This window comes from Corvus moneduloides, chromosome Z (genome assembly GCF_009650955.1).
Source record: "Corvus moneduloides isolate bCorMon1 chromosome Z, bCorMon1.pri, whole genome shotgun sequence".
Classification (NCBI taxonomy): Eukaryota; Metazoa; Chordata; class Aves; order Passeriformes; family Corvidae; genus Corvus; species Corvus moneduloides.
In genome coordinates this window covers 34399308-34425603 of record NC_045511.1, presented here as the reverse complement: position 1 = coordinate 34425603, position 26296 = coordinate 34399308, and the positions used below count along the sequence as shown (strand labels likewise).

General features: G+C 37.4%; 1 protein-coding gene across 5 annotated transcripts in view; it reads left to right on the top strand.

Annotated features, from left to right (window-relative positions):
• SYK (spleen associated tyrosine kinase) overlaps window positions 1–25417 on the top strand; it is a 49705-nt gene extending 24288 nt beyond the window's left edge. Inside the window, exons 4-14 of one of the 5 annotated variants that reach the window (XM_032096714.1) lie at window positions 3954–4092; window positions 5518–5599; window positions 6670–6716; window positions 10765–10833; window positions 16814–16904; window positions 17573–17750; window positions 18942–19151; window positions 19566–19755; window positions 21106–21246; window positions 21457–21569; window positions 23138–25417. In XM_032096714.1, the coding sequence (XP_031952605.1) occupies window positions 3954–4092; window positions 5518–5599; window positions 6670–6716; window positions 10765–10833; window positions 16814–16904; window positions 17573–17750; window positions 18942–19151; window positions 19566–19755; window positions 21106–21246; window positions 21457–21569; window positions 23138–23210 (1333 nt within the window). In that variant the 3' untranslated portion in view covers window positions 23211–25417. Of the gene's footprint in view, window positions 1–3953; window positions 4093–5517; window positions 5600–5631; window positions 6308–6669; window positions 6717–10764; window positions 10834–16813; window positions 16905–17572; window positions 17751–18941; window positions 19152–19565; window positions 19756–21105; window positions 21247–21456; window positions 21570–23137 lie in introns of those variants that run through there. The other 4 variants (XM_032096713.1, XM_032096715.1, XM_032096716.1 and 1 more) reach the window with 4 other exon arrangements.
• The last annotated feature ends 879 nt before the right edge of the window (window positions 25418–26296 follow it).

Here is a 26296-nt window from a genome sequence, read left to right as displayed (position 1 = left end):
TGAGACAGCTGTACTAAGAAGATCCCCTACTGCAGGTGCGGTTTTGCTGCAGAGCTGTTTGTTAGGGGTTTGGCGGAGCATGGTGTGTTTTGCTGCCAGGGTGAAGTCAACTAAATAGACTAATGTGATGCAATCTTTCCCACAAAAAGTATTTTGTATCTGTGCAGCAGACTCACCAGGAGATGAATTTTTAGGTTCCACTGTAGATAGCCATAGTGTGAAGCTGGGATATCTCCTAAATTCTGTAGTGTTCTGGCATTTCTGAAACAGCTTTAATGTGTTACTGAACAGGGGAGAAGAAATGATGCAAATGAAGATGGCACTCAATCCGTTTTGCTCTTTATATGATTCTTTTACTGATGGCATCAAGTTCATTTCTTGTTACCCTCAAACTTGGAACATACGCATTGTGCAGCAGATCTTTGAAGTGATAATGAGTAGCCATGTTGTTAGTAGCATTATCTGAGAGATGGTCGTGAGGGCAGACAAGCTGGGGCTCGATCAGCAGTGGGCAATGTCAATATCTCTGGCATCAACAAAGCTGTTATTGCTGAGAAGGCAAATCAATGCCGACAATAAAATTTAGCATGCCTTTGGTTTCAGGAACAAGAATTATTTCACACCATTCCTAAAGTAAGCATTTTGCTGGTTTATTTTCTTCATAATTCTCCACTGCTGCAACTTCTATTTTTTTCTACACAGTCAATGAGGCATATTGTAATAGCAATTTATTTCTTTGACCCTCAGGGATATTCTTCTTTAGAAAGAGAGGGATCATTTGGGTTTTCAGGTGGAAACAAAAAAAATTGGGACATTGTTCTTTTTGCTTCCAAATGAAAATACCAGAGGAGGGAATGGATAGCTATTTGCACTGTCTGCAATGATGCTCCAAATTGTTGTTGGTTGCCATGTATGTGGTACTCCCAAAACCATAAAAAGTACTCAAACACAAATTGCATGAACTATAAAATCAATACCTAAACATTCTTTGCATTGCATCGGTTAACAGTTTGAATTTCTACATCCCTGATTCTGCTGCTTTAAAAATGTTTGTCATAAAAAATCTAGAAACTTTGGCACTTCTCTAATATACATATGTATTCAAATCTGTTTTCAATGAAGTTCTTCATATGTCTGATTATTCTCAGTGGATGAAATCACAATGTTGTTTATTTACAGGTGTTTATTATTTTTATGTTTTTCTGCTGTACATTTGTGAGTCTTTGCAATAGCATGAAATGGAAGACAGGGTGATACCTCAGTGCCAGCTTTGGCTTCCTTCCTTGCTAAAATGCTTTTTAAAATTTTTTTTAATAGCTTTGTTAAAATGAAGACCTTCTTTGTTAGCAGTCTTTATCGAAGAACAAAAAAAACCTGTTTTTCATTTCAGAGCACTTTAAAGCAGAGAGTGCATTTGGCATTTTGAAATTATTTCTCAACATTCTGAAAATTGGTATTTTCAATAGACGGAAAGTTCCATATATGAAGAGAGCTCCCAGATCTGATGTGAAGGCCCTGGGTAATACAGGCAGCACCATCAAAAAGATGTGAAACTTCTATTTCCATTCAAAGAGATGTCAATTTACAACCTTTTAGTTTGAATAACATTTTCCTTTGACTCTATTTTTTACAGCAACTGTTGACATCAAACTGGATACTGTTACCCAGCTGCAGTTCCGGCGGCTTAGCCTAACCTAGGCAGTCATTACCACAGTCTAAAAACCAAAATAAAATTGTGAAACATGGCTTGGGGCAATCCATGTCATCCAGTAAGGGTTCTATTTGCCAAAACTAAGACTTAGGCTGTCAATTCAATGCACTCAATACTTGTGCTCTTCAGACATGTTTGGAAAGATGGTAGTATCTCCTGGTTTTGTGTTTTGTAGGGATCCACGTTGTGCTGGAGTTGACTGACTGCAGTTTAAAACCCACCTGCTCCATAACTCTAAGAGAACAAGGCTCTCTCTGGACCCTGATTAATCATGAGTGTTAGAACGGAGGTGTTTTTAGGATGTGCAGTGATAGAGCTGTCTGACAGAAGCTGACATGTCTCTGAACTGCAGATGGCTCCAGAGTTGTGTAGCTGTTGGGTTAGGGAAAGGAAAAGCTCTGAAATGCAACTACAGCCTTGTAAACCTGAACTCTGCTGAAATCCTGCACTGAAGAGTGATAGAGCTGTTTGGATGGTTGCATATTTCTTTAGAAATCAGGATTCTTTCCTCCCATGGGTGCCTGTGCTCTCAAGAAATGCTTCTTGTGAGAGTAATGACTCTTGCAAATGAGAACCCGTTTCAGTAGAACAAATTGTATTGGAGCCACCATTTCCTCATGTGAAACATGAAGGGTATTTGTTACTGAGAAACAATCCATTGCATTTTTATAATCCTATTTGTGCTTTATTCTGGACAGAATTTGATTGCAATGAAACGCCATGTGTTTGTGTTTTAGAAACAATTAGTTCTATTCTGAAAATATTTCTCTAAGCTTTATTTGCTTAGAGCAAATCAGAAGAGGACAAAGTAAAAGTCGTTCTTCATTTTAGCATTTAGTTGCTCTTCACTGGTCACTCAGCACAGGAAATCAGCATGCTAAGAAAACGCCTACATGTCATGAAGAAACCACAATGTGTTTCAATTTGCTTTAGAGACTTAGGCAAGTTACTTTGGTTTCAGAAAATAAAAACTGACCCTACTTCCCTTTCCTTTTAGCCAGTGTCTTGTTCACATCTTAGGCAACAATAATCACTCTACTTGAAAGAAATAGGTGCATGAGTAATTCAGACAAAACACAGTTTTACTTCAGCCTTGAGGGAGTCAGCTGAGGAGAATAGTTCAATACTTGGCTCTGCAATCTTCTGAGATATTATAGCAAGTACCAGTGTTGCACCAGCAAAGCTTCTTAACACCTTAGGGAGCATTACTGCTGTATTTCTTTTCAAGGCCGTTCAGAAATTCAATGGAGAGTAAATAGATTTCTGTGCACACCAGAACAAGAAATGTTTTAATGTTCCAGAATCTAGGCTTTTCATAAAAAAAAAAAAAAAAAAAAAAAAGCCAGAGAATTTTATTCTAATTCTATTGCTGTCTCACTGTCAGCTGTAATTGAGCAGGGGAACTCGCCTGAAAGAAAATGCCTTCTTTCTGAACTCAGAAATGTTGCACCAACGATGATGGAGCTAGTAACAAATTCCTATCCACTCTGGGTCCAGTCATCAGAATACACTGGTGTCAGTGTCAGCTAGCCCTGAGTACACGTAAAACAACTTTGTCATTCTTCATAGGCATCCCAGAGGGCACTCACTGATCTTCTGGAAGAAGGAGATCATCCTGGCTACCTATGAGTGTTAGACAAAGTTTTTATGTTACGTTTGATGATCTCTCCATGGTGAAGTTTCATATGAATTTTATGTGAAATCTGCAGCAGAACTTTAATGTCTTTACTGAAATTATAAGAATTAATGATTACAGAAATATTTTCTTTAAATTCTCAGCCATACAACAAGCTATTTCACACAATAATGTTGTCTTTATTTGATTTTCACATTACATTCTTTTAATATTTTATCTTCTGTTCTGTTCTTCTATCTCTTTATTTCAAGATAAAAGATACAAGAGAGGTAAGCCCATACTGCAGAAGCTTTCAAATGCATATTTGCCCAGAGAGTGCTTTGTGCAGTGCACAGTGTTCTGTAGCTGCCTAACAGAGTGCCTTACATCACTGATTTTTTGTTTTCATCTGTTGCCTTTTTGGAAGAAAAAAAGAGAAACTTTAGGCAATTTATCTGAAAATTAATTACACTAATAAATAAAGGAAAGACTTAACAAAATGTGTTCAGAAGTTGCAGTGCTGACTTTGTTTCATTTTTAATTCTGAAGTTTTAAGGAAAGGGTGATTTAAGAAGAATGCTCATTCCTAGTAACGTGTAACCCTGAAAATCTCTCTTATTCCTACAGCATCCGAGAAAGGGACAGCAGTGGTTCCTATGCCCTGTGCCTACTGAATGATGGAAAAGTACTGCACTATCGTATTGACAGAGATAAGACCGGAAAGCTCTCCATACCGGATGGAAAAAGATTTGACACCCTGTGGCAGGTCTGTTAAATTTATATCACGTGGATATCTGTCATCACGTTTCCATATAACTGACCAGGGCAGCTTTGTTTTGCTTTGCCTTGTGACAATTGTCTTTGGCTAAAATGAACACATTTTGGCAGGTTATTTGTCATATGTTTCCAATGTGTGGTTTCTATACACGAAGAAAATATATGTTAATGTAGAAAGCTGTGTGATTGTACAGTGTAATCATTTTTAAATGTGATGTTGTAGCCCAGCTGAGTTCAAAACTGTGATTAATTATTCAGTTAGCTGAACATTCTCTTGAATGAAAGTCCGTTTACATTTGCAAGTAACCATATTCAATCATGCATATGCTTGGTTTAGTCTTTTGCTACTGTCCTTTATGACAGCAACCAGCAGAATTCGAAGAAGCAAAAAGGGGATGGTCTAAGATACTGTACACATAATGCAGTCTTTAGCTTTGAAATTCTCTACCTTCAAGTCTGCAAAAGCATGGCTTGCTGAGGCTTACCACCAAAATATGCCTGAACCCTGGTAAAGGTTAGGCAGTTAAGAAGTCCATAGCTGACTATGCCATAGTTGATACTAAAACTGAATACTGGTGAAATGATTGTGTAAATTGAAAATACTAAGGGAATTGAAACCCCTGCAGAATTCTCTTACATCCTCTTGCTTAAAAATCTATTAAAACAAGTAAAGTGAGTCACAAATCTAAAATAGGAATCTTTGCTTGCAAAGAATGGTAAGATTATTTACAAATTCTAAGATTAATTCTTAGCATTTTTGTAAATGTCCTATGTATTTCTTTCCTGGTGTCACTGGAAATTTAAAAGCAGCTCTTCTATCTTACAATTTTTGTGAATGTCTGCAACTCTTACACTCACAGACCTTCTCCTTTATACCCAAATGGAAAACCTGTAAAAAATGACCTGGCGAGGACAATCCAGGAGCTCAAATGGCCACAACTACTTGTGCTATACATTTATTAACTGTGCAAATCCTATTGCAATTCTGAGGTCCAAATAAAGCATTGCATATTAGGATCATTCTTGCACTGTAATTATGCCCAAAAAAAAAAAAAAAAAAAGAGTGAAAACTCAAAGATATCAAAATAAATTGTTTGCACAGAGCTAAAAAGCTATTTAGTACCAGAACCAGAGGGGTAGTACTGACCCTTACTAATTCAATTCCTGAATCATGTTCCACATTTATCCACAAGGTTACTTCAGAAACATGCATCGTTGCTAAAAAAACGTTAAGTAAAGAACATGTGCAGTAAAGATCTGCTGTATGCCAAGGTCATTTGGTGTAATATGTATCGACTGTTGTACATATGCACACAGTTTCAAAGAGACAATATATTTAGTGATACCACCCTTATATTTTCATACCTTTTACTCTCATTATTTCTTTTTTTTTCCTCCCCTCTCATTCTACTAGTTAGTTGAGCATTATTCATACAAACCAGATGGATTATTAAGGGTTCTTACCATTCCTTGTCCACAACATGGCTCAGAAAATGGTGAGTTATTCCTATTATTTTTATATGTATAAAAAGACATGAAATTTATGATAAATATCTGTGCAGTTTTTCCACTTGCCCTGTAAGTAGGTGCAGATTTTTCACTTTTCAAATGAGTTTATATCTGCCGGACTGCGCATGATGGAGGCAGATCCTGTAGCTTAAGGCTACCAAATCAAATTACTGCTGGGTCTAAATTATTGTCAGATCAGAAATGTGCTTTGCTGCTCAGAGTGGCAGTGCGTATTACTTGGACCACACACATGAATAAGGTGGTCTTCCCAGCACTACTGCAGTGGTCCTTACTCCAAGCTGAAGCAGGCACAGGAGCAATGGTGCTACAGGAGTTCAGGGAGGGTGCAGTGAGTCATGCACCCAGGAGGTGAGTTCCCGTGTTGGGGGGAGTAGGGCAGGACAAGGCATTGAGTGCACGCGACGCTGAAAGTGGGGGTCAGAGGGGCATTCTGTGATAACTTGTGGGAAAGGAGGAGAAGAGGTGGGGAAAATGTTGTGAGGTTCAGTGTGCTTTTATCCTGTTTCTTCTTTAATGTCATGTCACACTGAGGAGACATTGTCCTCCATCTTGCCCTGACCGAAAAGGGAAAAGAGATGCCTCTGATTGTTCTATGTCCAACTTGTGCTCTTCCACAAGTGGTTTTCTCTCTCTAAGGCCACCTTCTGTCATTCTAGCTGGATACCAGTGCCATGGTGAGAGGATATAGAATAATAGAATAGAATCATAGAACCATTTATGTTGGAAAATACACTCAAGTTCATCAAGTCCAACCCTGAAGTTTTTACTTTTTCCACTCCTTTGAATCACTACATGCTTTTTCCACCATTCTTTTTCTGCTCCTTCAAATCATTTAGGATCTGCACATACTTTGGTCTCTGTAGCCAGAAGTACCAGAGTCTGCTGTGTATAAGAGAAAAAAGCAAAGAAGGTAGTCCAGGAGAAACACTGTAATGTGATTTAAAAACTAGACAGTTGATCCCCTCTGTAAAATTCTGTGTTCTTACACAAATTTCTCACCTTGCTCAGTATCATTTCACATTTGGTTCTTTCACAGATAATCTTGGTTTTAATACTCATCCTTCTTCTGGAACACTTCCTAAGGTAAGTGTAGGTGGTGGGATAGCAATAGCACTCATTTGGGAAGGCTTACAGTCACATACTGCTCTGGGAGTCCTAGTTCTTGGATATTATTTCATCTGTGAGTTTGTTTTTCTAGTGTTGTAAACAGTGAGCTGAAAAGAAAATTAACATATTCTGGTATGGTATTGCTTTCATCAGTGTTTTGTATGTGCTCATCATAATTTAATTTTGTTAACTTCTTTTACACATAAAATGTATGTGAAAAAACCAGTATTTTACATAGGCAGAATGCCTCCTTGATGGTTGTATTTATAGTGATTGTGTCAACACCAGGAGGAGAGATACCACATTGCTTACATTGTTCACTTTGAGAATCCACTGACTGAAGCAGACATGGAAGTTCAATTTATTTTCGTATTTGGTGTGTGCAGTTAACATCAGACTTTGCACAAGGGTTTCATTTCTTGTGCACTGCATTAGGGGTGATTCTTTCACCAACTCCATGAAGAGTGAGCAAGTTCACCTGCTATTATAATTACCTAAGTTCTTGAAGTCCATTGACTAGAGGAGCCACCTGAGGTGTGATACATCCACAGAATCATATAATACTGTCTTGTTCAATGTAGTTGATTTCATCTGAAATAGGGAGTTAATTTTAATCATTTCCCTGGAATGTAATCATCTAGGTCATTATCTTGATGCAGTCCCACACTATAGAAAAAAAATTGTTGTTCTGATGGTCAATTACCTTTATTTCAGGACTATTGACTCCTAGCAGGCCTGTGATCAGCCATTCTCATACTTTCATTTCTGAAAATCAGGTATCTTTTTCAATCATTGGAAATTAAGCAACCAAAATCAGTCCCTTTTTTTGTTAAAAATATTATAAAATTTATTATTTTATATTAAATATATATAATAGTTATTATTTATTATATTTATTATGAATAATTAATAAAACAAAATAAATAGTTAAAATATATAAATGCTGCCTTGAGGTTCGGATCTGTGCCATTTGCAAGCATGTCCATGAAGTTTAAGCACACAAGACCACATGAATATATATCTCCTGGTATACATGCAGTTGCAGCGATAGGAAAGCACACTCAGTGTGGGAATACTGTGTACATTTCATAATATTCACGAAAAATTCACTAAGTGTAAATTTAACTACTACTGCTTAAGACTTGTCATGATAACTAGAAGGAAAGTCACCAAAGCTAAGAGTGAGAGTGCATATTTTGCAAATAGTATGCTAAAATATTGTTAATATTTCTAGGTCCTCGCACATTAATACCTTTGTGCAAAAGCAGTAACTCATGAAGATTTTAATATGCCTGAAATACAATTTTTCAGATTACACAGAAACAAACAAAAAAAAAAACCCAGCCTGAAGAGAATGAATACAACCACAAACATATGTAATACAAATACAATCTTATGTGGAGGATGTGGAATCTGTCTTTATATTATTTACACCATGATAATTAGCATTTCAGAGTTTCTGACATTTCTAGTATACTGCACATTTGTTTAATTTATTAAAAGGTTTGCCAAAATATGTAAATTGGAATAGTGAATTTTTGAACTATCAAAATAATTGTGATGAATTAGAGAAACATCCTGGAAAATAAAAGGGTGAAGCTCAGTAGAAGTTAGTGCAAGATATTGCACTTCTAATAGTCAGATGTAAATCACAGAATGGTGAGCAGAGACAGTTTTTCAGCAGATGTGATGCCTGCAGTGAATCAGAATAGGAACAAGGATGAGCAACCACCATGCTGGTAGAGGAAGGGGAAACATCAATGTGTTTCCAGCTTGTTCAACACTGGCAAGGCCTCAACTGAAAGACTTTCACCAGTTTTTGACACTGCACTGAAGAATGATGTCCAGCAGGAGACAATCCCAAGCAAGGCAACAGGAATGACCATGCCTTGTGAGAAAGGATTGATTATAATAAAGAAGCAAAAGAGGGACAGTAGAGGAACAAAATGGCCAAGCAACGATCTAATACTGGTGTTCCCATCCAGACCAGTTTTCCAGTATTTTTTTCATTTTTATATATATTACAGTCTAAACTACAGTGGTGCTATTCCAAAGTCTTAGTGGGATAGCATGCCCAAATCTGAAGTTGTTTTGAAGTTAAGAAGGTGCACAAAAGGTAAAAAGACCTGCTTGGTGATATGCAAGGCAGACTGTCCAAATAATTTATCTGTAAACTCTTGGTGTGTAAGGACTTGGAGTAAAATTTATATCAGGAACGTTAATCTACATCAGATTTGTCTAGTATTCACTATTATTCCATGAACAAACTTGGAGTAACAAAGTGCTTAGGTTTATTGGAATATGGACCATCTCCTTTTTAGTGATACTAATACGCTTCCTCCGCAAAAGAAAGGACTCTATGATAAAAGTCTGTATTGAAGCTAATTTTCCCATGCAGAATATGGAGACTTACTTGTTCTTGCTTCTCCCAGAGCATGCATGGACTGGGACTTTTCTCACATTTCACCATAGGCTCCATAACCAGGTTTAAGGTGATTTTGACCCCTTTCATTTTACAAATTACTTTTTTCTCGCTGCAATCAATTTCATCCCAGTATGTATTTAAACCTGCAGAGGAGCTTTTGAAATGAGTCTTCAGTTCAGTTCTCCAGCTCCTAAGCTGTCCTCTTAACCTTTCTCAGTATTTTATTTGTTTAGGTCACAGTTTTTCAGATAATAATAATAGACCTAAATTTTGTGAGTACAGCCTAACTGTAAGTAGTACTGTCCCTGTGCCTGATGAAGTATTCATCTTAGCATGCATCTGTAGGTCTAATACAAACGTGTGAGTTAAGCAGTATTAACATCAAGGCACTACAGGTGGTTGCTTACTCAAGTGCTGGGAGATACTCTTGTTGGAAAAGTATAATGAAAACCATCCATGCTCAGCTTGTGCAAAGGAGCACTTGACCTCTTAGAGAATGTATCTGTTGCAAAACTGTAGCTAAGTATTCATTTATTCCCAATATGGAAAGAAAATTTCATGAAGTAAAAGAAAACAGCTGACTCGGTAACCTTTTCCAGTATGCAATAACTGAATTTTTATGTATCACAGCTATGAAGAATGTCAAGCGTCAAAAAGGTTTATGTTCTTCTGGCAGCAACAGGGACCGCATGGCTATCCTTGGTGTTTTGAAAGAAAAGACACCTTTTTAATGTGAAATCAAACATTTTCTTTTAGAAGAAAACTAGGAAATACACCAATCCTATAAATTAAAAAAGCTATCTTTTCAGAAAATAAGAAGTCCAAATGGACTACTAAAATGTTCAGAACATCAGAGTGAGTTCAAAGGCTGTTTAAAGTGACTGATAATGTGGTTCAGTTTATTGTTTCTGCCTCAGCATTAGTCTAAATGTTTGAACAATAAGTACTCCATCTACATAGTTTTAAATAGTCAGGTATGATCTCTCAGTGACCCCTAGAAATGCTGATTTGTCACATTTAACATAACTAGTGTATTCTTGTAAAATATATTCACATATCTTTTAAAGGTATATTTACACAGAACATAAGTCCACATGTAAAATGTAGCACCTGTTCTTTTTTTGTTTGGAATTAGTATTACCTGTGTGCTTTCTGCTTCAATAACCATATTGTCTGTTGTATGACCAAGGTGTGCTTCAAATTTTGCTCAATACATTAGTCATACTTCCAGACATGAAAGTTTTCCACTCATCTACATTGCTAAATATGTTTGGGGGTAGGAGAAGGGGGCTAAAGTTCAGTGACAGAGGAAGGAGAAATATACAACATACTCTGTAAATAAAGATCTGGAGAAAGGGCAATGTGTTTGAATTTAAAAGCTGCTTTAAGGTATGTTCAGGATGGTTTGACAGTAATACAGATGAAAATTTAGTACTAAGATTTCCTGTACTACATTTGTTTGATGCATCATATGTGTACTTGCAGGCACACGCAACAGAAGAGTTGAGAGTGTTTTTTTCTTGTATTTTTGTTTTGTGAAAAACCTTTAGCTATGTTCATGACACATTTACTATTCCTCTTTGACATTGTGGTTTCTAGAGTTGGGCAGGAGGTGGAATTATCTCAAGACTCAAATCGTACACCTTTCCAAAGGCTGGCAGCAAAAAGGTGCCTCATATACTTTTTTTCGGTTAAAAATACTTACATGACTAATTTCACTCTCTTCTCCTCCTCTTTTCACTTGCTGTCTTGACTACTAACAATTAGATTGTGAAGATTTTGTAAGCTTTCTGCATCTATCCTAATTCCCTGCATAATTATGGGCTTGATTTTATAACTGAAGCAATGGGTTTGGAGGAGTTTTAAAAGTAGAGGGACTCTTCTTACATAATTCTGGCCACCAATATACATGAAATGTAAGTGATAAATTACTTTTCAAAACCATTCAGTTATAGCAGAACAAAATTACATTTCTACTCTCCTTCCTAATCAGAAAATTGTCTTGCTTTCACAATTATGTTATTAATGAGCACATTTAGGGTACAATAAAAACAACAAAATACATACTTACATAACCTATGTGCACAAACCTTGTTATACATTCACTTACATTTGGGCAAGTGTAAGATGTCAAAAGACCAAACAGAATGGGAAAATTGGTAAGGTGCCAGGGAGCTGAGGGGACCCCAGCCCTGTCCTGGTGAAAATGCTCTTGCATGGCCAGAAAATGGTGCTGTCTAGTAATTGATGTAGTTCTGAAACCTGTAGCTATGAGTTTGTTTGCATGCTGAGAATAACATGTATGGCCCTATTCGATCCATGAGTCTCTCTTTATGTTTATTGATTTATTTCCAGTTGCTCTTCAATTAAAATGAGCAGTCATGAAAAGCCCTAGAGGTATGCTACTGTTAGGAGTGAAAAGCTGTGTTTCGATATATACTGTATTTGATAATCCTGATAAATAACAAATACTCTTTTCCTACAGCTTCAGTTCACTTTTATGCTGAAGTACCAACAGCTGTTGTCAGCTGTGTATCCCTGGAGGACCCACATCTCTTTTTCATTGTGTGTTTATCACATACAAACACAGATGCAGTCTCATGATCTGCCCTAAACCACCTGAAATACAATGCCAAACTATCACACATTCTGGGTTGATTCAGAAAAATGAGTGTAGGGTCTGAACTCTGTAGACATGTTTTTGGTCACACTGCTTTCTGTTAACCTGGTAAAACCTGTGTCTTGCTCTGGTCACTTTCTGCTGTTAAATACCTATTTCCTGCCTTCTGGGCAACATACACAGAGTAGAGACTGAAGCATATTGCCAGAGAAAAAACAGTCATTTAAGGAAGTAGTTTAGGAAACCTGATTTGATCACCACTTACGTGTACTTAACCCTTAATACTCAGACCCACATCATACTGCCAGATTTTAGACTCTAGACAAAAGTCCTGCTCTGAACAATTTTAAGACTGACCATTTGTTAACCTTAACAAGCAGAGTTTACTTTAGACCTGGTTAATTACACAATCACTTCTACTATGTCAAAAGCTTTCAGACAGTAAACCAGAAAAATTCTACTTATTTTAATTATTATGTTATATTTACTCATTCCTGGGATTTTTTGTTTTTTTTATTTCCCAAATGCACTATTTGTATTAAATTTTAGGATCCAGATCGAAACTTATCAGTCTGTTTTACCAGTGCAAAAGTGTTAATTTAGACAATTTAAAGGAAATCCTGCCACCTAGTGGCAACGGGGATGCCTTCGCCAAAGCTCATTGAGGTTATGGCTAATGAGATGCTTGTCATGCAGTATTCCACTATTAAATTTTAATAAAATAAGATTACTTTATGGTATGCATTTTTTCGATTCAGAATTATTAACCTGAAAGAATATTGCACTTGCCGTATAAGTCAGTCTTCTTGATGAACACAATCTTCATGAGAATATTACTATACTATTTACTATAAAATTATAATCTGTACAGTAAAAGTCAGATTTAGAGTAGTTGGAGCCATTTCATTCATCTGTCAAGTTTTTAACAGGCTCCTCTAGAGAACTCTTTTCTTGTATTCCTTTTCACTGGTTGAATAAATCCACGATCATTTTGCCCATTCTCGGTTTCTTGTAAGAATACAAGAAGTAATCAGTTATCCTATACCTTAGATGTATTAAAAAAAGATCCTTTTATCCAAAAAATATATACAAAATTAAACTTGCTGTTTTAAAAGTGTAGGGCAGAAGGGAATCTGCATTTAAATGACAGTTAAATAAAAAGGAAATTTTATTTTACTATCACTCAGATCACTGTATATGCAAGGATGCATATCTCCTGCCCCATTTCTAGTCAGTCTTCTTGACTTTAAGAGAAAAAAATTCCAATTCCTGGTAGAAAATCCAATTCAAAGTTATGCAAGGTGGGTACATGCTGTGAGTACATGACTGGCAGGACTAAAGAAAAACGTCTGAGGTTTTCTGAGTGCTGCACAATTTTCCCAAGTTGCTAATAGGAGCTGAAAAGGTGCCTGTGAAGTATTAAATTGTAGTTCAGCCAGAAATCATAGAATCACAGAATGTTAAGGCTTGTAAGGGACCTTAGGGAACATCTAGTCCCAGCCTCCTCTGTCATGAGCAGGGGCCCCTTCCACTAGACCAGGTTGTTCAAGGCCTTATCCAATCTCTCCTTGAACACTTCCAGGGATGTGGTATCTGCAGCCTCCCTTGGCAACCTCACCACCTTCATAGTAAAGAATTCCTTCCTATTATCTAAACTGAATTTTCCCTCTTTCAGTTTGTACCGATTACTCCTTGTCATATCACTACAATTCCCAATGAAGAGTCCCCCTCCAGCTTCCCTGTAGGCCCCCTTCAGATCCTGGAATGTTGCTGCGGGGTCTCCACACAACCTTCTCTTCTCTGTGAACAGCCGCAACTTCCTCAGCCTGTCTTGGTAGGGTAGATGGTCCAGTCCCTTTATCAACTTTGTGGCCTCCTCTGGACTTGCTTCATCAATTCCATGTCCTTCCCATGGTAGGGGCACCAGACTTGGATGCAGTACTCCAGGTCGGGTCTCACCATAGTGGAGTTAAGGGGCAGAATCTCCTCCCTCACTTTGCTGGTCAAGCGGCTTTGGATGTGAACTTTTTCATAACCCCCAAGTCCTTTTCTCAGGGCTGCTCTCAATCACTTCTCTGCCCAGCCTGTAGATGTGTTTGGGATCACCCTGACTCAGGTGCAGGACTTTGCACTTGGACTTGCTGAAGGTCATGAATTTCACACAGGCCCACCTCTCAAGCCTGTCCAGGTCCCTCTGGATGCCATCCCTTCCCTCCAGTGTGACTGCATCACACAGCTTAGTGCCATCAATGAACTTGCTGCACTCAATCCCACTGTCCGTGTCACCCACAAAGATGCTGAGTAGCATCGGCCCCATCCCTGCAGGACACCACTCATCACTGGTCTCCACATGGACATTGAGTTCTTGACCACCACTTTTCACGTGTGATTATCCAGCCAATTCTTTATCCACCAAGTGGTTCATCCATCAAACCCACCTCTCTCCAGTTTAGGGACGAGGATGTCATACAGAACAGTGTCAAGCACTTTGCATAAACCCAAATAGACAGTGTCGGCTGCTCTGCCCCATTCACCAGTGCTGTAGCCCTGTCATAGAAGGTCACCAAATTTGTTGGATATGATTTCCCCTTAGGAAAGTCATGTTGGCTGTTACCAAACACCCCTTTTTTCTCCATGTGACTTAGCATAGTTTTCAGGACCATCTGCTTCCTGACCTTGTCTGGTACAAAGGAAAGACTCATTGCTCTGTAGTTCCCCCGGTCTTCTGCTTTCCCCGTTTTAAAAATGGGAGTCATATTTCCCTTTATCCAGTCATCAGAGACTTGACCTCACTGCCACAATTTTTCAAAAATGACAGTGGCTTAACAACTTTGTCTGACAGCTCCCTCAGTACCCTCAAATGAATCTCATTGGTCCCGTGGGCATGTACACATTCAGTTTCCTTAGATGACCACAGACCTGATCCTCTCCTTAGGACTTAAGAGTTCATTGTTAACTTAAGTCCATTCAGTGGACTTAGGGTGTTCATTCTCCCTGTCCCTGCATTTTCCTTTCTCAGCTTGGGCAATGTGGCTACAGAACTTGCCATTGAATACTGAGGCATGGAAGTCTTGAGAACCTCAGGCTTCTCTTTGTCCAGGGTAGCCAGGTCTCCCATTTCCTTCCAGACAGGAAAAAAAGAGTATTAATGAAAAAGACATTACTAAGCTATTGAATCCATCTGCAACAATTAGAAATAACACTCCACATATATTAACCAACTTAAGTAATGATAAACAAGACACTGTGATTCTTCTTAAACATGAGCAGCTCCCTGAGAAAGAGAACCCACTTTGTTGTATTTGGTGTCACTGTGTGATTTCCAATTCACAGCTGCAGAGCTTTATTTACAAGCATGGAATTGATGTACTTATTTTTTTAATGCAGTTGCTGAGCAAGAGCATCCAATCCTTTCTGATTTTTTTGTTGTTGTTGTTCTTGAATTGCAACGAGCAGAAATGTCTGGTGTCAAATTTAAGGACTCATCTAGGTCTTGGCCAGAGCTATGTTTTTACCAGCTGTTCTTCACTAGTGAATGGATTCCTGAGGTGTTCAAATTTGGTGTATGTTAATTACATTTGGCCAGTTAAAAGTTGACTTCCAGTCTTAATGGGGGTTTGAGGTTAGTGAATTGCCTGTGTAAAATAGTGACACAGGTCTTGGAAATCTGCCAGGGTGAATCAGTCTAGAAAAACAAAACTAGAGCTGAGGATCTTGGTTTATACCTTCATTTGCCTCCCTTGTTCTCAAGAATGATAGATCAGACAGTTTGTTCCTTGATGTATCCCAGAACTCTCCAGAGTTTTGTGATTTGCTTTGACAGCAAATGGCCCTTTAACACTGTTCCAAATACTAAGCAATTCAAGTCAGAAACATTACCCTTACTGTGCCTGATTTCACTGTGTTCATCCCACTAGGCCAGAATATTGCTGAAAACTGGCTTCCTACACATGGTTTGCAGTAAAATCTGTGTAGTGAAACCTTTTCTATTTCAGCCAACTGGGCATATACCATCATGATTTCAAGGTCTGTAGTTCCCAGGTCAGGTGTTTCCCCTACTAAATGCAGTTTCCAAATGATAAAACTTCTATTGCATCCAATAGTTCACTACAGGAAACTTCACAGAATGGTTTATGTTGGAAAGGACCTTAAAGATCATTTTGTTACATTCCTTTTGCTATGGGCAAGGACACCTTCCACCAGAGCTTTGTTTCTCTTTACTTGAAAAGAAGCTAATGTGCAGAAATAGGTTCTGTAATTCCCGTGTTCCCAACAGCTCACAAACAGAAGCGACCAGTTTAGTAGTTTCCCTCATCTATGTACTTCATTGTGCCGTACCCAGGTGAAGAGTTCCAGAACAAACAATGGATGAGACGGTTTGTGTACTCCATATTATTTCTCTGACAAGAGTAAAGGCAGAAGAATTGTATTTGAACCAGATGCTTAATTAATTGGGTAATCTTCTCCCTTCTTAGAGCAGATGTCCTAATATCTGGTCCATTATGTTTGTCCCTGATGGTTACACAAGCCTATTAAAGTAGTAACTTTTTACTCCAGTTTCTTCCACTTCTTTAAAATAGAGTCCCTCTGTAATATCCACAAGAGAAACAGGAAATTGTTTTTTGTTTTCATTTTTGCTAGCAATTTCTCTGTTGCCTAGGTAGGGGGAGAGATAACTTGAAGAAGGAGGAAGGATAAATTAAAGAGAAATCCTTCTGACTATTTGTGTTACATGGCAAATTTGAAAAGAGGATGTAAATTTAATATCTGCAGAATAAGATTTGTGCATGACCCACTACAGTTAATTCTCTCTTATCTAATGGTCTGAAATATTTGTCATATCTTTCTACGCTTTTAGCCTGCTCTAACAATAGCCTCCAGAATGAAATAACCTCTTCTGGTTCCCTTTCCTTCTGATTCTTACGTATGGGTGTCTTGCAATCATTATGCCAAAATCCTTGGGGAAAAAAAGTGCTTTTGACTTACCTATTCATTGTTAAACAGAAAAACTTTATTTGTGTGCTACAGCTTCAGTCAACTATTAGCCACCCACAAGAAGAAGCACCTTTTAATCCTTATGTGCTGCAAAGGAACAGAGGTATTACAGGAGCAGAAAGAGGTAGGCAGAGTAATATATAGCATTAATGCAATTTTCTTCTTTATGGCAGAGATCTCTCTCAATCCATATTTCTTTTTTCTTGCATATATTTCACATTCTGTTACATATTGGTGTAGCTGCTATCATAACTCAGTCCTGGTAGCTGAAAATGTCAGATTTCACCATCTATAACAAAAATCTTTTAGCAGAAACCCTTTTTCCATTTTGAAGTGGAATATTATTATTTCCTTGACTCTAAAAACTATATCCTTGCACATCATAAAAAGAATTGTTGCATCCACAGTGCCAAGCATAATGCAATTAAAGCAAGGTGCCTAAGAATGAAGTACATTTAAGGCAGCATTCTGAGTGAAGAATTATGTGAGGTAACTAATGGGAAGTACTAAGGAGAAGGGCCAACTTCTAACCCTCCTGTCAAGGAATATCCTGGTTTCACCCTGCACAGATATTCAGTAGTTACAGCATGTCACCAGGGGGAGGCCACTGTCTTTTGGTGTGTTCTAAAATGCTTATAATGGGCTATATGGACTATATATTTGTGGTTTCTTTATAATGCCCTTACAAGTCAAACACACTGATGATCTTGAACATAGAAAAGGTGAATATATTAGCTGTGGCAGCAAAAATGTCTAAAATCATGTCTTATTTTTTCATTGTTTGAACTGCAGGTGATCAGAGAGAAGCCTTACCCATGGATACTGAGGTCTATGAAAGTCCATATGCTGATCCAGATGAAATTAAACCAAAAAATGTCACTCTTGACAGGAAATTGTTAACTTTGGAGGAGGGTGAACTTGGCTCTGGCAACTTTGGTACTGTAAAGAAAGGGTTCTATAGGATGAAAAAGTGAGTGTTGCCTTCTATTTTCATGGAATCTAATATGTAAAAATTCTAGCCTTTACTTTTTGGAGCAGCAGTAATCTTTGCATATCATTTGGGGTGACAGACCGTAACTAATTTGGGCTAATATTCACCAGTTTCTCTCTTTGTACATACATGTATGCACTCATTTTAGTCTGTAAAGTGCGAAATGCTGCTTATGACTATATTCTCTCCTGACGGGGATAGTAGAGTGGGAATTCCACTGTGTTCCTCAATAGTTTGCAAAAGTACAAATGCTACACAGTATTTCCCATCTGCACAACATCTCTGTCAGAAAATGTGTAGAGTGCCATGGACAGTTTACCTATAGCAAAGAGAGCTTTGCCTAAAGTAAGTGTGATAAATACCAGTTTTTCTGAAGCTGAAATGTTGATTTTCAAGGAGACAGAACATGTTTTATCATTTTTTACCATGTCATGTCCGTAGGAACAGATCCTGTTTGTACTTGATTTCATGCATTTTCATAGTAAAATGTTATCAGTATGCTGTTTATGTGCATGGACTGATTATGTACATACTCCCATCTCTTGAAGTTGGAGGGATTTCTTTAACCAGGGTTTTCAGAAGCAGGAAGGATTTTTATTTTTCCAATATAGGCTGTAGGGATTTGAAGGGCTCTGATCTTGGCTTGTGTATTTTTTAATCTTGTTTCACACTTGAGCTCTGTTGATCTCATCAGTCACTCCTTCAGTTTGCTATATGAATGGGAGGTTGCAGAAGTAGGCTTAGATTCTCAGGATTTCAGAGCACTGCCTTGGGGCCTGGCAACGCTGTGTGTTCCGGTCTCACCCCCAAAACACTCCAGTGCTTAGAAAGCTCTTTATAGTTTTTCTTGCCAGAAGAGCTTTATGCTATTGTTGCCAGAGTGGACAAGAAAATTTTGTCCAGTATACTTTTTTTCAGGCTTCTTAAGGCATTTTTATGACAATCTGTAATTATCTCAGGTTCTTTTCATTCTTGCTCTTTTGCTTAGCTGTCTTCTGAGCATTTGATGGAGAGATGTTCCTGTTATGGCTGTTTTTTTTCTCCTCTGAGTGTCAATTGTGTCTTTTGTCCCAATTTGTACTATGTGAATGGAAACATCTGATGAAGATTGTGTGCATTAGTGCACAGATTTTTTAGCAACTAGTCCCAGAATTTGATTCTTTTTTGCAGGGGTGCCAAGCCCGTGGCTGTAAAAATTCTGAAGAACGAGAGTAATGATCCAGCCATAAAAGATGAATTACTGAGAGAAGCAAATGTAATGCAGCAACTGGATAACCCATATATTGTCCGAATGATAGGGATATGTGAAGCTGAGGCCTGGATGTTGGTAATGGAGATGGCTGAACTTGGGCCATTGAACAAATTTTTGCAAAAAAATAGGTATGTGAACTTTGATTCCATTCCATACGATACAGGTCCTTTCTTTTATTTTTTATTTTTCTTTTTGGACAATTAAAATTGATATGTTGTCACTGTAATAATAAATGATTGTAGTTATTCTTCACTGAAACATGTTTCTGAAATGTCAAATATTTCTGCCAAAATAGCGTATTTTCAATAAATGAGAGAATTTTCACATATCCTTCAATTTCTCCTCTATTGATGTGATAACACAGCATCTTGCCCAGGACAGGAGCGTAGATTGCCTTTTCTAATTGAAGCTCAGCTAAATGTAAGTGGATCAGGTTCCCAGTGTAATGTGGACAAGTTCAAAGTAGAGATTTGTATTTGAACTCCATGAAAAGTCAGGAAAATGAGCTACTGACCTCTTTAAAATTCAATTGTGATTTTCAGACATGTCACAGAGAAGAATATAACAGAGCTGGTACATCAGGTTTCCATGGGGATGAAATACCTGGAGGAGAATAATTTTGTTCATAGGGATCTGGCTGCAAGAAATGTGCTATTAGTCACCCAACATTATGCCAAAATTAGTGACTTTGGACTTTCTAAAGCTCTTAGTGCTGATGAAAATTATTACAAGGTAAGGTTTTAACCCAACATGGAAGCTGTGTAGTAACATAACTTAATAAAGATATTTTCAGTTGAAATGCAATTGGTTTTGCAAGTTGAAAATCTGAAATATTATGTGTCATTCATTGTTTTATAGCCTGATACTAGATTGTCAAATTCAAAATATGTGATCAACATTTAGAGACATGTAGAGAGGGAAAAGCTCATCCCTCTTTTTACTTGTCTATTTTCATTTACTTTCGGTATGCTTGTCATTAGAAAATTGAAAGTTATTGTGGAAATGAGATACTACCTTACATAAAAGGGGGAAAATGTATTTGTTGCAAAACAGTTCTTGTCATGTTCAAGGAAAATGTAGGCTAGCACTAATACATTGTCTTACAGAACAGAATTAGGGAAGGCTTTTGAGAGAATAGCATTGTTAAATAATAAAGTAACCTAAGCAAAATTTGTTTATCTTGGTTTTAAATTCACTGGACCTCTGTACAGCCAAAATGATTAGAATAATTGCATCATTTAATAAGGTAAAAGGTGGGAGATAAAGGCAGTTACATGTCTATATTTGTTTTCCTGATATATTCCTCTTGCAATTAAAATTACTTCTTCCTTCTGCCTATGCCCTTTTATCGGCTCTTTGAAACTAATAATCCAGCCCATGAAACACTGCAGAGGAGGAGCAAGCACATGCTCCCTTCTGATGACCTTCCTGTATAGGAATAGTAGTAACTGCTGCCAGAAAAGGCATCTTAAATCACTGCCACCAGCCTAGCCAGAGAAGCTTGTCAATCCCAGCCTCAGAGCCTTGAGAATTAGTATCAAAAGTCCATTTTCTTTACAACTCCACAGGATGCAGTAGGGTCCTGTCACTAGATCTAGCACTGTGCTCATATAGCTTGACACTTCAGTGGGCATAATGCAGCGTTACAGCATAATTCAGGTAAACTGCAGTTTGCCACAAGGCAGTCACTGTGCTTTGAAATAGAGCACCCACTTCAACCACCTGGACATGTCTCTCTTACCCTCTGTGGAGAGCCAAATGGAAAAAACTATTTTTAAAGAGCAACTTTAAATTAAATGTCACTAAGAACATGACTCCAAGTCATCTAGCTAAGCCTTTTTTTTTACCACAGTTTTCATTTCAATGCATTATTTTGAAAGTTGAAGATTAGTAACAATTTGGTAACACTTTTGAAGAAGTTGTTACCCATTCTCTCTAATGCTAACTGCGTAAGAAATGTTATGGTATTTAGTACAAATTTGTGCAGAGCTAAGTTAACATGAATTATGTGCATTCAGGTTGTGTTTACTACTTATTGTTGTATCTAGCCTGATTTTTCCTTTCGGTTATGACATATTTTAGGCACAAAGTCATGGAAAATGGCCAGTCAAATGGTATGCTCCAGAATGCATGAATTTCTACAAATTTTCTAGCAAAAGTGATGTCTGGAGCTTTGGGGTTTTAATGTGGGAAGCTTTCTCTTATGGACAAAAGCCATATAAGGTGAGTGGTTGTATTTGGCCTTGTTTTATCTGTAAAAATTCGGAGCAAATTTGAACCAATATCTTTACCTAACTAAAAGGAGTTGTTGCAACAAATGAGTCAAAGCATAGCCCAAAAATCAATTCCAGGCCTTTGTTTGATTTATGCTGTCATGTGTGCTGTAATCATTTGCAGCTTGGATGACTGACTGTTCTGGTCACCCTGTTCCAGGGAATGAAAGGTGGTGAAGTTGCACAGATGATTGAAAGAGGAGAACGAATGGAACGTCCTGAAGTCTGTCCAACAGAAGTCTATAGTCTAATGAAGTTGTGTTGGACATACAAGTGAGTGTGAGGGGTTGCTCTTTTGATAGAACGTTTTAATCTATATGGTTAATAGCCAGAAGGGGGGTGGGTGGGGGTTATTTCAAAATACATCTTTTCAGCTGGAGTTCAGCTTACAACCATACTCAGGCTAAAGAGTCAATTGGACTTTCAGGTGAAAATTATCTGAGTTACAGCATGTACTACAAAAAGCCAATTTTGTAGAACAGAGTTTGCTTGTTATATACAGAATACAGGGTATCAAAAAAAAGAAAGTCCACAAAAGGGTCAGTCTAATGCATTTTGAAAAGAAAGTTTGAAATTAAGCAAATATTTTTGTTTCATTTGGGATTGTGTTTTGTTTAATTTTCATTTCCAAGGCTTTAGCTTTACTGAAATTTCAAAGTCATATTGCCAAAATGTTTATTCCATTCCTCAATATTTAATTGTTTTGAGCTATTTTTCTCTTCTCTCATAACTGAATATGTTGAAATTGTATCTCACACTGACTTCTTATCAGCAAGAGGTAAACCGTCTTTTCAGGTCATACCCGATATGTCAGAAACATTTTTTTTCTGTTTCATAACCATTTAGAAATTAGAATTATGAACTATAGAAAAAAATAAAGCCTACCTGATTTTTTTAATTAGTATACTGCAAAAATGTATTAAAATGGTTTTATGATTTACTGTTTTAAACTATTTTGCTGGAGGTACTTTTAGCTATAGGAAGTCTCCAGAAAGCACCCAAAGTAGACTGTAAGGTCACTTATTCTTCCAGTTCACCATCTGGAGAATAGACCTGTCCAACAAATGTCTACATTAAGAAGCTGTAGTACTTCATTTTTAGGTACCTTGCTTCTTTGTTAGCTTTATTAAACCTAATACTCTAGAACAAATGTGCAACTAAAAAGTAATTCCTGCCTTTTGGGTTGACTAAAAGAATGCTCTAACAGTTCTCCAGTGAAAGGGATCAGGTTATTATTAACAAACATATCATAAAGCATGCTGATTTTTATATTTTGTACTCAAATATCTTTATTATTGGAAAGAAAATAAATTTTAAAAAGAAGGTTCAGGTCAGGCAGAGTAACTATCTCAATATGTAAAATTGTAAGGGCTTGTTGTCAGTTTAATTCTGTTCTCCAAATAAAGATACAATTGCAGATATACAAGAAAGATGGTACAGTCATATAGTGTGTGGGTAGACTCCTCTCAGGGGTTCTAACTACTCTGTGTGATGGTACTACCCATTATAAGGCAGAATATTGCATGGCAAATAGTCTTTTCTCCAGACTATTAATAAAGTAAATGAAGTAGAAAATTAAATTGAGCTGATTTACCATGTGTTTCTTCTATTACCTTTACCAATCCCAAAGTAACAGGCATGATAGTAAATCCACTGACTGGATGCTCTGCAGTAGTATTTGCCACTTGGTATTAATTTTGTAGCATGATTTTGGTAGTCTGAAAATACTGTGAGCATCTTTAAATGAGCTATCACTGAGGTAGAGTCCCAAGGGCAGTAAGGCCCATGCACCTTGACATCTCTCTCCTTCCTGTGCAGTGACATTTGTCATCTTTCCACAGTGTTGACGACCGACCAGGATTTGTTGCAGTCGAGATGAGGTTACGTAACTACTATTATGACATCTCCCACTAACAGCATGGAGAACAGCAGCTTCCTCATCTCCAGCCAGCACCCTCTGAGAAGCAGCTCATTTTCCAAAACCAAGCAATCTTGATTTTTGTACTTCCATTTTCAACCTGCAAAGTTCAAAGCTGAGCCTTGTGTCTATAAGGTTGCCTTTTCTCACTTTCTGCACAAAATCCAGCCCCAAAAGAGTATTGGAAGTGTAACAGTCTCAAAGTGAGCAGCAAGGATGCTAGAGCAGATGCTTATACTTTCGCTACATTCCATTTCATTTTATTTTCAGCTTTACTAGCATTACATTTTGCAGTTCCTGTAAAACCTACTTAATGACTTTGAGCCCTCTTCCTCTCCTGTATTGGAATGCACATAGGAATTTAGATTCTTCTCTTTAATATTCTTAGCCTTTAAATCTATTGAGTTGTTCCAGCCTTCTCTTTCCTCAAGGAAGAATAGTGCAAAAATTTCTCACTGTGAAGCAAATTCACTGTGCAAGTGTGTCAGTTGCTTTGACTGATGGTGTGTTTGATTTTATCACCAAGCCCCTTTAAACCAAATCACATTCTTCTTAGTAGTAAAGTAGGCAAGGGGGAATCAGGAGTTTTGACTTCCTAACATCATCACATCCTTTAAATATGACCATCTTTTGTTCCTCATCTCATGTGTGGAGCCCAGCTGTTCCTCAGGGAGTTACTTTTTTCCCCCAGTGAAAACTGGGAACTCAGAGGCTTGATCTTGTCTTGGAAGAAAACATATCAGCACCTAAGATGATTCTGTATTTTAGCATAAACTCCAATAGTGCATTCCTGAAAATACAACTTTGATGGAGCACCGCTTACCTTTCTCTGTGCTTTTTCATCCTTCTCCAGACATACCTTTCCTATGTATCTATTAGGACATACCATAGCTCCTTGTGTTGTGTTTTGAGCAGCAATCATTTCTATCTTTTCTTCAAACCTTTCTTAAAAAGCATCTGTGAGAGTTTCACCACACCTTATCACCTCTAAAGTTAAATTTCACTTGTAGTTCAAATATTTTATAATGGACATATGCATGACAACATTACTTTTGTCTGCTCCAAAATCTTAGTATTTATCCTGTTATCAATCCCTGTGGGCATCTCAGGAAAAGGCATTTGCTTTATCACTCTTCTGTAATGTAGTGTGCATCTGCATTAAATTGGAAGTATAGTAATAGCAATAACAAATAATATAATCAACTTCTGATTCTGTTTTTACCCTTAGGCTTTGCTTGTTCAATGTCATTTTAAATATTATCAATATCAATATTTCTATCACCTACTACTCACAAGAAGCTACTTCATTGTCATTTGCGTATATCTCAGGAATCTACATACATTTTGTCTGCTAGATATAGAGATTTTAGAAGAATATAAAGAATAAGATTTAGAGTTAGATATATTTATTGCATATGGCTGGTTAGAGTATACGTGTTTAATTTTTGTGTGAGCAGGGTATTCTTAGAGATGTAGTGGTATTTTTTTCTCTAGCAATGAAATTGTGTGAGCAATTAAACTGAGAAAGTGTGAAATAATTTTCATAAAAGACAGGACTATAAACAAATGTGGAAGCTACTGGGGTTTTTGTCTTTTTACTAAGTTTATGGTCTATTTGTTAAATAATACCTGGTGACTTTCGGTAGTTTAGTCTTGGCCATCCACTGCAAGACACCACAGGCTACTGAAAGATACTGAGTGCAATAGACCGTGTTTCAAATGTGACCAAACATGACTTACCTTGGAGATGATTTATTTTTTGTCTTGTTTTTAAGAAACACTTTTCTACAAGACCAGCTTGTGTAGAAGTTAGTCATAGTTATATGTAGGTGTTTTGTCACTTTAGCTATGTTGCAGAGAATTTGTTATCTCTACATGTGCAATTAGTACATTTATGGGGATATTAGTTATAAACAAATTGCACAAATCTCTATGAACCAGCGAGTGACAGTACTCAATTTCCCAGAATGAGAGATACATTACTCTGTATCTCTCATGCTTTTTAAAAGTGATGTCTGATACAACAAACCTGGAGGATTATGTCGCCTTCTCTCTTCTGAGTGAATGTCAACATCACTTTCTGGAGTTACTTGATTATTTTTAACTTCACTATTACATAATAAAAGTTTACAATGAGAATATAAAGTATTGTGAAATAAATGGATTAGGTTTTAACATTTTAATTAAAGATACTTTTACAAAATATGCTGTCAACAAGAATCCTTTCATAATTACATGCTTTGTAAAAAATCCTGATGCTGTGCAGAGTGTGTATATGTACTGAGTTACTGTGACTTTTCTGGAAGACTGAGTCTTTCCTGTTGACAGTAAAAGGTACCCAACAGGACAGACAAGCCCAATGAAGCCTGAGCTGCTTTTGGAGCAATTCGGGAGTAGCAGGAAGTTCCCAAAATATGCGTGTTGTTACTGCATCTAAGTCTTCAAAGTGCTTTACCACAATACTGTTGTTAATTATGGTTAATTATATTATTGTTAGTTAACAATACTGGAAGATTAGAGGTGCCCGGAGTCAGTGTAGTGTATCAGCTAGCTAAGAATTTCTGCCTTACAGATGTCAGCTATGCAGGATTTAAGTCACGTTATATGACATGGAGCCTCCCTCATAGATACAGACAGCTGTTCTAGGTATTCTAAAATAAAAACAGCAGTATCTTATTCTCATTTAGCTTTTTTTGCATACTCAAGTTCTCAGGAAAGCTAAGGCTAGATCAGTGTGAATGTGAATTTGAATAATAAACAAGAAAGGCAGAAAGATAGGCATCTCTTTCAAGCAGGTGCTTGCCTTTGAGGGGATCAGTCAGTGACTGACTCTGTTCTGCTGTGATTGTTTTCCTGCGTAGCAAATCTGGCCTAATTGTTGCACCTTCCCACTTGTGGGACTGCACAAACTGATATGAAGGGACTTTTTGTCTTTTGGCTGTTTGGACCTGGTTGTCTATTTTTAGATTGACTTGTCTCAGAAATGTTACTTGGTGGTGTAGGCCCACAAGTAATTGTCATGACAGAGTTAAGGAGTAGAAAACTGCAGCATGTAGTTAGGGAGGCTGGTGGAGAAGAAGGA